Source organism: Fusarium coffeatum (genome assembly GCF_003316985.1).
Source record: "Fusarium coffeatum strain FIESC_28 chromosome Unknown BRIP53273_contig_286, whole genome shotgun sequence".
Taxonomy (NCBI): Eukaryota; Fungi; Ascomycota; class Sordariomycetes; order Hypocreales; family Nectriaceae; genus Fusarium; species Fusarium coffeatum.
Window position 1 is genome coordinate 103,548 of NW_022158077.1, and position 15,309 is coordinate 118,856.

A 15,309-nucleotide genomic window follows, 5' to 3' on the forward strand; every position below is an offset into this window, starting at 1 on the left:
ATTAGTATCTCGGTGTTGGCGAGAATCTGTGGTTTGATCCAGATTTTTCTTCATCTCTACACGACTCTAACATCTAAACTGCCTAATCCGGTTTCCCCTTCAATCTTTCCTTTTTTCTCTCGCGTTGTCTAGCCAGCGCGCAAGTCGATCGGCAGGCACTTTAACCTTGATCCACACTGCTTCACGACGCGACTTTGGCGGGTTAAAGCGCGTCACGAACATGACGCCCGCCTCCCAGATCTGAATTTATCACGTCCCGGCCAACGAGTTCAAGCATTGAACCTCCCCACTACGGAGTACGCATCATTGCAATCTCCACTGTTTTACTACACATTTCGCTTGCTTGATTGCTTCTTTTCTTCTCGACTCTCCTCTTGACCTTGTTCTTCTACATACCAAGTACACGATATTCTTACATATACGACGAGGTTGCCAGCTTTGACGCCTTGACGGCCATTCCTGACCTCTTCCCTCCGGGGAATCATCGCCATGGCCTCCCAAACACCCAATGCCTCTCAAGGCGGCTGCTATCAGAACGGTCAGATGATGCAGCAGAATAACGACTCGGGTGTTCAAGTGAGACCTATGGGGCGTATGTAAACTCACTGCGTTTGGGTTTTGGCCTCGCTAACTTGAATTGCAGTCAAGGTGCATTACACGTTCGATAAGGAGGCCAAAGTCAACTGCCTCGCTCGATCAGCACAAACCCTCTATGTGCAGACAGTTCCCCTCGACGAATCCAATTCCATCGGCATTGTCGACCTACGAGCTTGCCTTCAGGCAGTCACAGACTGCAGCCCCGAACTCTCGAGCCAGGAAGGCGAAGGTGACTTCACAATCTACGCACTTGATTACTCGGAACCAGATACTCCTTTAGTCGGACAAGGCATGCTGTCTTGGGCACTCGAATCTATGCGTAATGACTGGATGGCCCAATTGCCCAAGATGGTCACTGGACGTGTTACCAAAAACGTTCTCGCTGTCTTTAGTGGAGGAAACCGTGAGACACTGGAGGTCAAACTAAAGTTTACAGCCGCAGGTAGAATTCTAAGGCCGGAACCGACCGTTGACTTGCACCCTATGGAGATGCAGCAAATTTCTTTCCAGCCTGCCCCGTTACAGCAGGCAAAGCCGACTGAAATTGCCATGACGCCAGGTGCGGAATGGAACTCTTTTATTCAGTCAAATCCCAATATTGGACACCAAGCACATGTGTCTAGAGTAGCTTCTCCTGCATTATCTCAAGGAGGACCTATGGCTAGCACAACCGAACGCAGGAATTCGATTGCTAGCCAAAATCTGGAGCAAGTCAACTCCGGAACAGACATTCAGCGAATAGCTCCTATACCCGTCGTTGGAGCAACCACGGCAACTTCAAAATCCAGGCCCTCAAGCAGAAATTCTCGAAAAAGAGCGCCAACAGGTCGCCCCCGTGGTAGACCACGAAAGAAGCCTGCAGAAGGCAACACATCCGGTTACGAAGACGGCACAGAGGGCGAGGATGGTGGATCAGGACCTGCTCAGAAAAGGGCCAAGCCCACCAAAGTCGAAAAGGCTGCACCCAATCCTTTTACTTCTGGTCCTGATTCTCTGCGTGTCACCGCCAGCACCGCTGGCTCTCTTCGAAATTTCCGCCCTGTTGCAAGTAACGAGACGGTTGCTGGAAACCATCTGCAAGAAGTTCCTCGAGCTCCTACCCCCGTCCCAGAACGAGGGCCTATTGGTGGTCCTGCTCAGGGTGGCCCAAAGGGACCCAAACCTCGGAGGGAATCATCAATGCGAAAAGAGCTGGGCGCTGCTATGAGTAACCAGATTCCCCCAAGGCCTCTCCGTGCCTTGTCTCCAAGTCAAGAGGATGGCCGCTCCCCCGAATCACCTGTTGAGACTCCGACCTTCTCAGAGGATAGCCCGCAGGATATGCGTTCCTCTCCTCCACTACCACCCACAGCATCTTTCATGCGGTCCAGTCCTCCCCCTTCCAGTCCTGTTTTGCCCCCAATGCCGTCACTGCCACGGCAAGCATCGAGCTTTATGGATAACGAGACCGACGATTTGTTTGATGAACCTGTCCAGCAACCAGCCAAGGAGAGCCAATCTCGCCAGCACCAACCCCAGAAAGTAACGGAAGACATTGATCGTACGGGAATTCATACCCAAGTGTTCCGTATTCAAGATGGTCCCGACGGTCAGGGGCTTGTCCATATCCAAAATTTCAACACTCCTCAACCAACATCAACCCCCGCCCCTCCTCCTCCATCAGACCCTGTTACTGCGAAGAAGATCCCTAAACCTCGACCAGCACGAAACCCTCCGCAAAAACGACCTCCGCCACCAAAACTCGCCCCAACACCTCCTCCCACGACGGACGCTCCTGAGAGGAACAGTCCGGCACCTGTATCTGCACCATCGCCGGCGAATGTTACTCAATCACAGAATGAGCAACCTGCCCGAGCCATGGAAGATGATGCACTTTTTGAATTAGTGCGCGCTGTCTCTAGTTCTTCTGAGCCTACCGCTTCAACTGAAACTAATCAATCTACTCAAGGATCTCTACCTACTTCAAAACTAAGTACTGGCTCAATCAGACCCAAACCAAGAGCACCGCGACAGCTCGGCCGCTCGCAATCCACCGGAGCCTTAGCTTTACCTTCTGTGCCAGCCAGCGAGCCGCTTGAGCCATCGTCACTTTCCCAGTCTATGACAGCAGAACCCCGTGCTTCCACAGAGATTCCCGATTGTCTTCGACGCTCAAAATCGGCCAACATCCACGCAATGGTGGCTGCCAGTGATCCTGTGGGACCATGCGAGACATCTGCGGTCACTAACCTGCTGCCAACTCTCCGAGAAGTTCCATTCCCACAGAGCGATTTCCCTCCGATGCCGTCCTCCCCGCCTTGCAGATCGAACAAAAACCAAGTCAAGAAGGATTCGATCAAACAACGGCTCGAGTTAGCGATTGCCGCTGGCGAAATGCCCCCATTCTGCACCAATTGCGGTGCTATTGAAACACCCACTTGGCGCAAGATCTGGGTGCAGGAGCATGATGGAATCCCAGAATACGTGGAATACTCAGAGAAGCCTGGACGAGTTACCGCTATTGAGATCCTAAAACGCGATGAGGATAAGAAGCCCTTGACTCACCGCCTTATCAAGAAGACACTCGGCAATGATGATGACCGCAGCAAATGGTCAGAGAAGCTTCTCTGCAATCCTTGCGGTATCTGGATCGCCAAATACCACAATCATCGCCCGCAAGACAAGTGGGACAACGCTTTTGGTCTTCTTGGACAGAGTCGAAAGAAGCGCTCATCTGCAGGTCCCGATTCACAGGCGAAGCGATCTCGTACTAAGAGTACCTCGGTGCCTGCTATGACCTCGCAAGTGTATCCTGCTACAGATCCTCTGGGCCCGTCATCTCCTAAGCAATTTGATGCGCACTCAGTAGTTACAGTTGTCAATGAGGACACTGTCATGCAGAATGTCCTCACTTTACTGGCGGATGACGGACGACATATTAAAGAATTGAGCCAGTCAGCCCCGGGATCGTCCCATTCGAGAGTTTCTAGGGGTACTGGAACAGCTGATAGCCCAATCGAAATGGACCTTGACGAAGAACTCGGGAGCACGCGACGGTTGCTTTTCCCTTCGCCCCGTAAAGAAGGGACGCCGAAGACTTTGGGAGAGATCAATGCCAATGCGGCCAAGACCACCGACAGTCGGCATAACAAGGAAGCTGTTGGCAAAGAGAATGCCTCAGTTGAGGCTCAGAATGATGGACCTGTCGACGATGATATAGAGGCGCTGTTCAACAGCCCTGTTCGCCCTTCTACACCGCCACCAAAATCTAAGGTTGACACGGATTCAGCACTGTTTAAGACACCTACTCGTCCGACACCCAGCCACCGACCCATTACACGAAGTGTCTCGCGGAGTGTTTCACGATCTCTTCGATCCGTGAGAGATTTGCTCTCTCCTAGTCAACAAGCGCTTCTGCAACGAACACCAACAAAAAGTCCCGCGAGCGTTAGGCGCAGCCCGCGACTGAACCTAGAGAACAAACTGGAGAGTGTTCTTGATACTCCCTTGAGCAGAACCATCACACAATTACTGTCTGAGCCAAACTTTGACGTGAACAACACCAACTTCGACTTTTCCAGTCTTCCGTTACTCGACACGGATCCTACCAACATGATGGAGTTTGGCAATTTCCTCAGCACCGACGGCATCATGCAGAGCTCTCCAACAAAGGATGGTGCTCTATCTTTCTCTTATGCCGGCTCAGATAATGTCTGGGGTGAATGGGGTGGTGTCGAAGACGACAAGGCCACAAACGAGAAGGAGAAGTAACAAGAGTTTTATGAAAGCGTGTTTTGAATGTTTTTACAGCTCTGTTGGTCAACAGTTACATCATGAGCATGACGGAAACTGCTTTTTTGAACAAGTACATATCAACTAGACGGCGTTTTGGCGGGTTTGCAAAGACACGAAAGCAACGGCGCTTGCTGTTCAGATTACGGACATGATACCTCGATAGTGGCTTAGAAATGGCATGTTTAGAAACGAATAGCGGTCACTTGTGCAATGAATGGTTAATAAATACAAATATTTTACTCTATGTCAGTACCTACTGTTCTTCGTGACGCTCCAAAGAATGACTGTGTGTGCACTAACTTGCACTGTAAAATTATCTTATCGCTACCTATCCACCATCCACTTAACGCGGTTGGGATTTAGTTGCCTATGATACGACGCGTCTCACCGCGCCCACTTTCAGGCCCCTCCAAACATTCTAATCAGCTCGAGACGATCTTCCTCGAACCAAAGATACGACTTGAGATCGTATCAGAATTATACCTTGCCACCAATTGCCTTCAAGTCATATCAATCGTCGCCCATCATGGCCGACTCCGAAATCCAAGACCGTTTCTCACCCAACAAGCCGCTTGAGCCCGATGTCCTCAGCGAGCTGGAATCCATCATGCGCCTACACGGCTTGTCAGCCGAGGATCTCTACTTCAAGTGGGAGTCGTATTGTATCAAGCTCGATATCGATGCCCAGGCCTTGAACCTCGAATCTCTACGCAACCTGAAGCAGAGCATCCAGGACGAGCTCGAAAACAGCCATCGAAAAGTGCACGTCAAGACGGAAAGGAAGCTAGCCAATGCGCCGAGGGGTGGCAACAAGGGCGGAGATGTCTTTGGGATGCTCGATGGGCTGGTTCCCAGTACGCCCTCTTCGGGAAGCAAGTTGAATAGGGGCTCTGGGAGTGCCATCAAAAAGAAGATTGATACACCCAAGGGTTTGACGAGCTCGCCGGCTACGGGGATGAACGAGCAGCTTAAGTCTTTGAATGGACTCCAGTATGTTCCTGCACTTGACTGAAACTCTCCTTGTGCTAACAAACTGTAGGACTACATCTTTTAGCGATCGAACAAACCCAGGAGAAACAATAGAGATTCTGAACGACCGCCTCAATGCAGCCGAACCACCAATGGCACCCTTCTCCGAACCCCGAGTGAAGCTCACAGCCGCCTCAGACCAGAAGAAACTAGGATATAAGCCATTGGCTATGAAGCTCTCCGAAGCCAGCGAGATTCTCGATGACCGGATTGATAACTTTATGTCTCTTGTCCAGCAACATCACAAGATCGATGAGAGCGAGTTTGGAAGTGCTGCAGCGCAAAGTACCACTGAGATTGTCGCCGTTGGACGCATTGCGTCGGATTCGCCAGAGGGCAAGCTCAATGCTGCGTCAATGGTGCTGGAGACTTCAAGACGAACGGGTATGGGCTTGAGAGTACCCCTGAAAATGGAAAGCATACGCTCTTGGAGCTTCTTCCCCGGTCAGATTGTTGCTTTGCGAGGAACCAATGCCTCAGGAAGCGAGTTCGTTGTCAAGGAAATTATTGATATGCCTCTACTTCCCAGCGCTGCCTCGACACCCTCTGCGCTCGAAGCGCACCGAGAGAGGTTCCGTGGAGGCCCTGATGCGATGGACGAGGATTCGGAGCCTGCGCCTCTAAACATTATATACGCTTCCGGCCCGTATACTGCAGATGATAACCTTGATTTCGAGCCCCTTCATGCGCTTTGCAGCCAAGCAGGCGATACCTATGCAGATGCGCTCATCCTCACGGGTCCCTTTCTTGATATCGACCATCCTCTTATTGCGACGGGCGACTTTGACCTTCCTGAAGAGGCAAACTATGACCCTGATACGGCCACTATGTCGACTGTGTTCAAGTACCTTGTCGCTCCTGCTTTCAATCGCCTAGTATCCTCCAACCCCCAGATCACTATCATCCTCGTCCCTTCTGTCCGAGATGTCCTCTCAAAACACGTCTCGTGGCCACAAGATTCCATTCCTCGTAAGGAACTCGGTCTTCCTAAGGCTGTCCGCATCGTCACAAATCCCATGACTCTATCGATCAATGAGGTCGTGCTTGGTGTTTCATCACAGGATATCCTCTCTCAGCTACGGTCGGAGGAGGTTGTGTCTCGTAATGGAACACAGCCTGGTCTCGATCTCATGGGCCGTTTGTGTCGATACTTGGTTGAGCAGCGACATTACTTCCCACTGTTTCCCCCTACAGACCGTTCCAAGCTTCCCAAAACTGGTACAGAAGAAGGTGTTGCTACCGGTGCTGTACTAGATCTGAGCTACCTGGAGCTCGGCGAAATGGTTAATGTTAGACCAGACGTGATGATTGTTCCTAGCTTGTTGCCGCCTTTTGCAAAGGTATGTTCTCTCAATCCCGACTCGGCTTTTCTTTTACTGACTGTGCTCTAGGTTGTTGAAAGTGTCCTCCTTATCAACCCTGGCTATCTCTCAAAGCGTCGTGGCGCAGGTACCTATGCACGCATGGCATTATATCCTCCCTCAGTGTCCGGTGGAAGCGATGCAATGATGGGCCATCAGATATTTGACCGTGCGCGTGTTGAGATTGTTAGGATATAGAGGATAGACAAGTGCAAAGCTATATGTAATCTAAGGAGAAATGTAAAAGAGGAAGCAAGATTCATGGCACAAATAGTTGTGTTAGGGGGTATTATTAATAGTATATCGAGGCCAGGCGACAGTCTACCTGGAGTCCACCTTACGTCTCTTGTCACTGTCATAACGCTCATCATCGCGCGACGTACTTCGCTTGCGGCGCCGGTGGTCATCTCTATCCCTATCACGCCGCGGCGATCGTGACCTCGATCGTGACCTTCGTCGGCTGTAGTTGTCGTCCTTGGAGCGGTAAGAATCCCCGTCTGTTCGATCCCGATATCCATCATCTCGTGACCTCCGGTCATCCTTCTTGCGATCACCAAGAGGAATAGCGTTTGCGCCACCGGCACTTTTCTCGTCGCGGCGAAACCGGTCATCGTCTGGTCTGAAGCGCTCGTCGTCACCATAATGTCCACCTCCTCTCTTGCGACCATCACCAATATCTCCCCATCGTCCAGTATCCTCAGTGCGCATGTCCCTGTACTTTGTTGCACCCTTGCGACCCAGCTTGGACATGTCTCGAAGCTGCAGATATTCTGGAAGAGCTTCGCGATTCCGCACGTCGTCTTGGATGCGACTGCCCATGATGTCTCGCTTGTCCAACCCAGCTTCCTTCATCTCTTCCTGGTAGAAGGCACCCTTGTGTAGATAACGTTGCTTGAAGGCCATTGTGCCCTTGCCCTCCTTCTCCTCCTTCTGTTTGGCCAAGAATTCCTCGTCCTCGGCCTGTCGCTCCTCCTCGGTCAGGTTACGTCGGCGTTCTACTTCCGCAAGCTCCTTCTCACGCTCCTCGATGATAGCGCGAGCACGCTTCAAGCGCTTGAGTTCTCGGACGCGCCAAGCTGCCTCTTCTGCCTCTGGGTCCAGCCCATCTGTTGTGTCCACGTCTGAAGCTTCGGCATCGTCGTCGACCCAGTGCGTTTTGCCTGCTGCGCGCGCAGCCAGATCCTTTTTGATTTGCTCTTCTACGAGCTCGTCGGCGGCTTTCTTGCGAGCCTCTTCTTCGGCCTGCCGTGCTTCTTCGGCTTCCTGGGCAGGGTCCTTGGTGGTTCTCTTGTTCTTCGGTACGAACTTGAGCTGCATCATCTTTCTTCTGGGCGCTTCATCTTCACTGCTCTCCTCCTCCTCTGATTCGCTTTCCTCCTCGTCATCGTCCTCTTCTTCCTCGCTTTCTTCCTCTTCCTCTGTTACGAAACCCTCCTCAGCGGCGAGACGCTCAGCTTTCTCTTTCGCGATCCTCCGTTCTTCAGCAGCTTGCGCTTCTTTTCGTCGGGCATCAAGGTCGACTTTCCCCAAGTTTCCAGATGATATCTTTCCTGCGCTGGCTGCTTTTGGTGGTGGAGGGAGCGCGGGCTCGGTAGTCTCTTCGTTTTCGCTGGCTTCAGAGTCGGAATCGGACTCTACACCCGTGGCCTTACCAGCGCGGTATCGCGCCGGCTTCACCGGGTTCGCTGTCATGCGTTTGGGCGGCATTGTGATAAAGAAGATCTGCAATAGAAAATGAGGATGAGAACGCGATGCTCGTGACGTTGGAAGCTGGTAGAGATATACATAAAATAGTGGAACCATAGCCGATAAGCTTATCGTGTTGATTACCCTGTATAAATCATCAAGCAGCCACCGATTCGAGATATCTTTCCTGGGTTTTATTTCATATTGTGTGATTTTGATCTTGTTTTAATTTGTTTCGGCAGAAAACTGAATGAGGTTGCTTTATCAAATGTCCCCAGATCTTGTGAAATGGTGCGAAGTATGTGTGAAGACTTACATAACCAACATGTTGTCAACGATGCTAACAGTAGGATAAGCACTATCTGAAGCGATGGATCGCGGTAAAATACACATAAGTCTTCTATCTTCTAAGCTAATATTTCATTGATTCTACCCTTTTCTAATCTATGTGTCGTTTTATTCTATATAGGCACTTTCTATTCGCATCCGATTTCCTCAAGACCCTTAACGAGACCTTCAACAGTTCCTGTCAAGGTTTGGCAGTTGACCACAACGCGGAAGAAACTGCCCTTGGGTCCAGGGGCATAATCTACCATGTATCCTCGAAGAATCATCTTCTCAACCATTGTCTTGGTTCGGAGGGTGTTCTCCTCCTTGTCATCAGACAAGTTTCCTCCAGGGGCGTGGTAGAAGCAGATTTGCAGGCAAGGGGGAGGATCTTGCGAGACCAGGACAAAGTTGTCGCTTTGCTTGACGAGATTGGCTAGATAGGCAGCCTGCTCGAAAGCATGGTCGATTTGCTTCTCGAAACCGGCAGCACCGTAGTAGATCCAGGCCAATGCAAGCTTGAGACTGTCGCCACGACGACCACACTGGAGTGTCAAGTCTGCAATGTCCCAGAAGTCACCGCCGTCGTTGGTGTGGAACAAGTAGCCAGCAGCAGTGCTGTTGGCCTTGTTGAATATGCTCATATCAGGACCCAAGAGGAACGAGCAGGTGACAGGGACGTTCATCATCTTGTGGGGGTTTACCGTCAAGGAGTCGGCAAGATGAGATCCGTTGAGCTTGTGCTTCTGCTTTGACGAGAAGATAGCAGGGCCACCCCAGCTGGCGTCGATATGCATCCAAAGACCAAATTCCTTGCAAATCTTGGAAATCTCCTCGAAAGGCTCATATGAACCCATGACAGTGGTTCCTGCTGTAGAGTTCACATAAAACGGTGTCTTGCCCTCGGACTTGGCTTTGACAACCAATTCCCTCAAGGCATCGGACTTCATACATCCAAACTCATCCACAGGAACAGGCCAAACACTGTTTGAACCAAGACCACAGATCATGGCACTCTTCTCGACCGAATAGTGACCATGAGCACTTGTGAAAATCACAAAGTCATGTTTACCGTTGCCCTCTTTTCTGCACTCGGGGAACAAAGTGTTGCGAGCAACGACGAGAGAAGTCAGATTGGAAGAGCTTCCACCTTGGCATGAAACACCACCAGCTCGCGCTCCAGTGAAGCCGAAGAGGTGAGCCAGTGTCTTGGCTGTTGTCTTCTCGATGATTGTAAGAGCAGGTGAGACTTGGAAAACATGCAGCTACCAAGTGTCAGTTGGGTTTGTCGAGAAATGAGCGGTGGCACTTACATTGGTGTTGAGAACAGAGAGGACCATATCTGATACTACACCAACCTATTATTGTGATAAGCATACATATCGTGTAGGACAGACAGGGTATTGTAAGCGGTACATAACATACCGCATTGGTGCTTGCATAAAGCTTATCAAGAAACCCCTGGTCCCAGGTATTGACACTGTTCTTCAAGACCTGTTGAATAATGTCCAACAAACCATCCTTGCCTTGTCCGTTGTTCGGCAGAGAGAACTTGAGGCGCTGAGCGAGCTGCTCAGGTTTTTGGAAGTCGACTAGAACATTGTCCTTGACGCCGGATGAACTGGCTGTAATGTCTCCCGTAGCGCGGTCTGCCGCAGCATCGTCAGCTGCCTTAATGTAGGGTACGATGAGACCACGAACAGCATCGATAAGCTGGCGGTGTAACGTCAGCGACCAATCAAGTTTTATGGTTTTGGAGAATGGATGAATGTTTGTCTCACATCGTTGACTTCTTCAGCCCTATGGAGGCTGGTTTTGGTCATGGAGGGGTTCCCATTGCTGCTGTTGGTTACAGTCATGGTGGCGTAAGTTTAGATGAGGTAAAAAGTAACAAATAGCATACAAACTCAGATGCAAGACAGTATATCTAATACAAGAGATCTTCTGATATATATGCACTTCTTTATACAGTTATAAGTTTGTCAAGTCATCCAAAAACTCTGATACTCGGAAAAGAGCAGACGAATAAACTCTTTGCTCATTACTCAATCATGTCTCGTGACTCGAACATGATCTCAGTTCTACCGAGTCTTTTCCGGAAGTCAGTCCATGGACAATTAGCAATTGAGGCTCAACACTATCTACACTAACTAGGTTACCTTAGCTCGAGGGAATATCATCAACTCCTTGATCCAGGAATCGAGGCTTCGTTAAATCTTGGCCAAGGTACAGGGTAGCTTACCAAGTACCCGGATGGACGGAAAAGGCCTGAGCTGAAATCTTTCATGCATTCAGGGTCTTGTCAGCTCAACAACTGAAACAATTGGCTCGAACCCAACAACCCTTGTACAATTTCTTTTTGTCTCTCAAACTCTCTCATCTCTGGAGTTTAAACTACAGCCTCGTACTTGAACCTGGGCTCCAGGCCGTGTCTTTCCCGTGATCGCGCCATTATCTAGGTCGTTAACTTCAGCCACCAATTTGAGGCTGCTTTATTTCCACATGGGAACCCCTAAGGAAAAAAAAGTCTCAGATCGTGTGTCTGAGACCTGGCGATCACGAGGCCCGTGAAGATTTTTTTCTCTTTGCCCTGGCTATCTGTACCCTTGTGAAAATTTAGAAAGCGGCATTGTTATGCCGCTGACATGGATGGACTCGGACTCGGATGGGACAAGGTAATTAGTTCAGTTCGTCCGCACTGATCATATATAACTGAGACAATGTCCATAGCTCGAGCCTCTAGTACAGGTACAGGTACAGTATGGAGTACGGATACAGAGTACGGCAAACTCTCGTAATGATATGATGAGACGAGTTATGAATTTTGATTCATCGGGTCTTGTCCGTGCGCCAAAGTCAAAGCCAATTCGATCTCAATTTTTTAGTTATGCGGCGAGAGAACAAGAACCGAGAGCTTGTCGATAGAGTTGTGCAGCGTTAAGAATAGATACGAGCCCAGCTTGATGGATAAGTTTGCCTAGTAACTTGAGCCATCTCTTTAGCTTATTGATTAAACGTTAGAGCGTGGGGAATGATGCCTAACCACCATAAATGACAACGGATGAATCATATAAGTACCTACCTATGTAGAGTAAAGAAAGACCAAAGGGGAAGGTTAAAGGTTATCAAATTGTCATTGGATCTGGCAAGGGTTTTCGTTATCACAGTACCATCTCAGTCACATCGGTTACAGTATCAAGCCATCCATCCATCCTTGATGGGCATGGATAGGACATCAAAGCCAACAGCATCTGTCTGTTTGTGGCCGATAGCGGAGAATAATACAGATAGAGACGAGGCCATCACATCACTTTACTGCATGCCGCTCTTCCGTTGCACATGCATTGCATGCATGCATATTCTCTTTCGATACTCTATACAGATTCATGATTTTAGGCTTTGACTCTGCTTCTTGATGGGCTTGGCTTGCGAGCTTGTCACTTGATATCGAGTGCATCTGCATGTGCTCTCACACTCACACTCACATCTTTTGTCTCTCCACATTGATTGCAACTGCAACTGATCGGACCAATCTACATTTTCCTGCAGCCCTCAGGCGATGGAAGACAACAGCTTCTCTTCCATTCGATAAGGCTCTCACCTCTCCTCCTCCTCATCCCGTCTCGTCTCGTCTCCCCACATTTCGGCCGTTGGGATCATGGCTTGGCCGTTTTTTTATCCCAAAAGCTTAATGCAGACCGGGACAACCATTGGATAAACAGGGGCTTCGCCTACAGGATGGCTGACGCGTTGGGAGAAGAGAAGCCTGAAGAGGAAATCGATCTTCGCGTAGACTAAATTGTGAAAGGGCAGAGCAAAGTGAGTGAGTGCCTGAAATCCCCCTGATTTTTTGGTTGACAGACAGCCCCAGCCATGGATCACATCCACCCCTTGTCAGGTACTTTCTCGGTTGCCTATCACATTGGATCCTCGCATACCAGCTTTTCGGGATGGTGGGCAGCCACTCAAGTGACTGTCCAATACAGTAATTACTCTCTGTATCGACAAAGAAGAGACAAGATCATAAAGTTGATACGTGATGACAGTAATTATCCTCTGCAATATCATACAAAATCTAGCGTCTATAAAACAGGTTATATCTCCCTCACCTGTTCATCTGCAGATCACATAAAGGTCCGTCCACCGGAGACCAAAAACCCAGCTAAGATTAATGCCAATGCCAACTGCTAATGCTGATGCCCAAATCGAGACACCATTTTTATGCATCCTTTTTTACCTTTTACCCCTGCGCCCTGGACCTTAGACTAAGGCACCTAGACTAGAGGAACGCCACAAACGTCCACGCACAATCCCTGCCCTGCCCTGGCGCTAGGTGGTAGCTATCCAACCTTTCCAGGTAGTAGCTACCAGCTAACAGCAACTGTACGGTACGCTACAAGTGCAGTACCGTACGGGGGGACCCTGCCTAGACTACCTCTAACCTAGGCCTTTGCCTTGAACTTGGGCCGCGGCACCTTCAGCCGTTTTCCCGCTACCAGGGGGGAACCATGACCGAGCTGTCCAGCATCTCGCAAAAGCCTACAGAAAAGAGAGAGGGAGAAAAGAAAAAAAAGTAAAGTGAAAAAGAAACAAGAACAAACCCCTCGCTACTCTTTCCATTCTGTCATTTTTTCTTTGTTCCCTCTCCTAGGTAGTCATTCCGTTGCCTCTTCATTGTGTCATTCCTTTCACCAACGACTCTCCCGTCCTCTTCCATAGGTTCCAGGTCACTACTTGTCATCAGCTAGCTGCCTTACAGTACCCAAGCACCCAGGACCCCTGGCAACCCAACGAGACGAACTTCCCCTCAAGACAGACAAGAAGGACAACGACAAAAGGAACAAGGGAACTTGTTTGCTTCTGTGCCAGGTTATCAGTTCAATCAATCAACCACTCGTTCATTTATTCACTCACTCATCCATTCAATCAATCCATTCGTCATCCTTTTTCACCCTGGACTGGGCTGTCTCAGAAATAGAAACCCCTCTTCTTCCTCTCACTCATTCAAAGGAACTATTACCGCATTACGCCCACCCAAACTCTTCCAACCTTTCCATTAGAATTATCTGGCCAGAAACTCGGACCTCAGAGCTGTCTGATCACTTCACATAACATCATACTGCATTACGCTACGCCTCAGCATCGACCCTTACTTTCATATTATATCATATCCAATCGATACCTACACTCAAATCAAAGCTCACGCCTCGCAAAGAATTGCATTGCGACAGTTCACGACTACGATTACCACGATCATAACGATACGAGCTACGGATCCATATCCAGATCTACACAAATACTGCCCACTACGATAAGACGATACAACCAGGAATAAGCTACCACCTTGGTTCTTACACCACCGTACCCCAAAGCCCTTAGCGACGCGCCCGTTTCTAGATCGTTTCTAAAGAGCTCCATTCATCTCTTAGCTCCCTCCACAGCTGGCACGTTCCGGTGCCTACATCATCTCGGTAGCTAGAGCTGTGCGACAACCGACTGCACAACCAGTCTCCCTCTCTTTTCTCCAGCATACTCACCACTCGATCACCTCATAAACGACACAGCGTAGCATTCGATATGACTGCCCCGACACAAATGCCCGTTCCTATATCCATCACCATTTGTGGTGACGGCGGCTGTGGTAAATCCTCCATCACACTACGCCTTGTTCGTTCGCAATGGACTTCAGATTATGACCCAACAATCGAGGACTCCTACAGTGTGACGCGCCGCATCGATGGCGTTACATACCACCTCTCCCTTACCGATACAGCCGGCCAGGAGGAGTACCGAGGCATGTGGGCGTCTTCCAACCTTGGCGCTGATGCTTTCCTGCTTGTCTACGATATCACCTCCAAGGACTCCCTGGATGCACTCCAACACTTCAACGAACTTATCGACATGGAGGCAGAAACCCGCCTCGATAACGCTGACCGCGCACGCCGCGCTGGTCTACGCTCTGGCCACGACACCCGTTCCCGCACCATCCCTCCAGTTAAGCTTGTTGCCGGCAACAAGTGCGATTTGCAAGAGAGCAGACAGGTTCCTGCAGCTCAAGGTCTCGAATGGGCGCGCAAGCGCGGTTGTGGTTTCATGGAGACGAGTGCACGGCTGGAGGTGAACATCGAGGAGACATTTGCGCTGGTTGTACGTCGCGTGGTCGAGGCAAGACGACAGGCCGATGCTGGCAACAACTCAGCACGTTCAAATGCGCGTGGTATGACAAAGCCGTTGACGCCCCTGCCCACCGACAGCGAAAACGAGAAGCGTGCCGTAGGAGTGCGAGGGCCGACCCTCCAGGGCGACCACGTCGGTGGGAAGAAGGATCATGGTTTCTGGAAGAGTCTGCGGTGCTGGTAAACAAGACCGACAAACTAAATGGGTACGGAAATCGGGATACACAAAAAATATGGGCGGAGGAAAAGAGGTTTGGTGCGTCATTGTTGGGAAGGATCTTTCAGAGGCTTCAAAATCATCATATACCAGGGGATACCTCGGCGTCTGGGCGAAAGGCTTGGGTCTTTTTTTTTTTTTT

The 15,309-nt window shown here is 50.0% G+C and overlaps 5 protein-coding genes across 5 annotated transcripts; 3 read left to right on the forward strand and 2 right to left on the reverse strand.

The window, feature by feature from the left end:
• Positions 1-489: 489 nt before the first annotated feature.
• FIESC28_10161 (uncharacterized protein) lies at positions 490-4,347 on the forward strand (the record flags this gene model as incomplete). Its single annotated transcript, XM_031164296.1, has 2 exons — positions 490-592; positions 644-4,347. The coding sequence occupies 2 exons, from the start codon at positions 490-492 to the stop codon at positions 4,345-4,347; spliced, it is 3,807 nt and encodes a 1,268-aa protein (XP_031011673.1).
• A 550-nt stretch (positions 4,348-4,897) lies between these two features.
• Positions 4,898-6,959, forward strand: FIESC28_10162 (uncharacterized protein; the record flags this gene model as incomplete). Its single annotated transcript, XM_031164297.1, has 3 exons — positions 4,898-5,361; positions 5,411-6,740; positions 6,792-6,959. 3 exons carry the CDS (start codon positions 4,898-4,900, stop codon positions 6,957-6,959), a joined length of 1,962 nt encoding a protein of 653 aa, XP_031011674.1.
• A 123-nt stretch (positions 6,960-7,082) lies between these two features.
• On the reverse strand, positions 7,083-8,468 carry FIESC28_10163 (uncharacterized protein; the record flags this gene model as incomplete). Its single annotated transcript, XM_031164298.1, has 1 exon — positions 7,083-8,468. One exon carries the CDS (start codon positions 8,466-8,468, stop codon positions 7,083-7,085), a length of 1,386 nt encoding a protein of 461 aa, XP_031011675.1.
• A 455-nt stretch (positions 8,469-8,923) lies between these two features.
• Positions 8,924-10,633, reverse strand: FIESC28_10164 (uncharacterized protein; the record flags this gene model as incomplete). The annotated part of the gene is made up of 4 exons (XM_031164299.1): positions 8,924-10,039; positions 10,088-10,132; positions 10,200-10,487; positions 10,556-10,633. 4 exons carry the CDS (start codon positions 10,631-10,633, stop codon positions 8,924-8,926), a joined length of 1,527 nt encoding a protein of 508 aa, XP_031011676.1.
• Positions 10,634-14,351: 3,718 nt separating this feature from the next.
• FIESC28_10165 (uncharacterized protein) lies at positions 14,352-15,134 on the forward strand (the record flags this gene model as incomplete). Its single annotated transcript, XM_031164300.1, has 1 exon — positions 14,352-15,134. One exon carries the CDS (start codon positions 14,352-14,354, stop codon positions 15,132-15,134), a length of 783 nt encoding a protein of 260 aa, XP_031011677.1.
• Between the last annotated feature and the right edge of the window lie 175 nt (positions 15,135-15,309).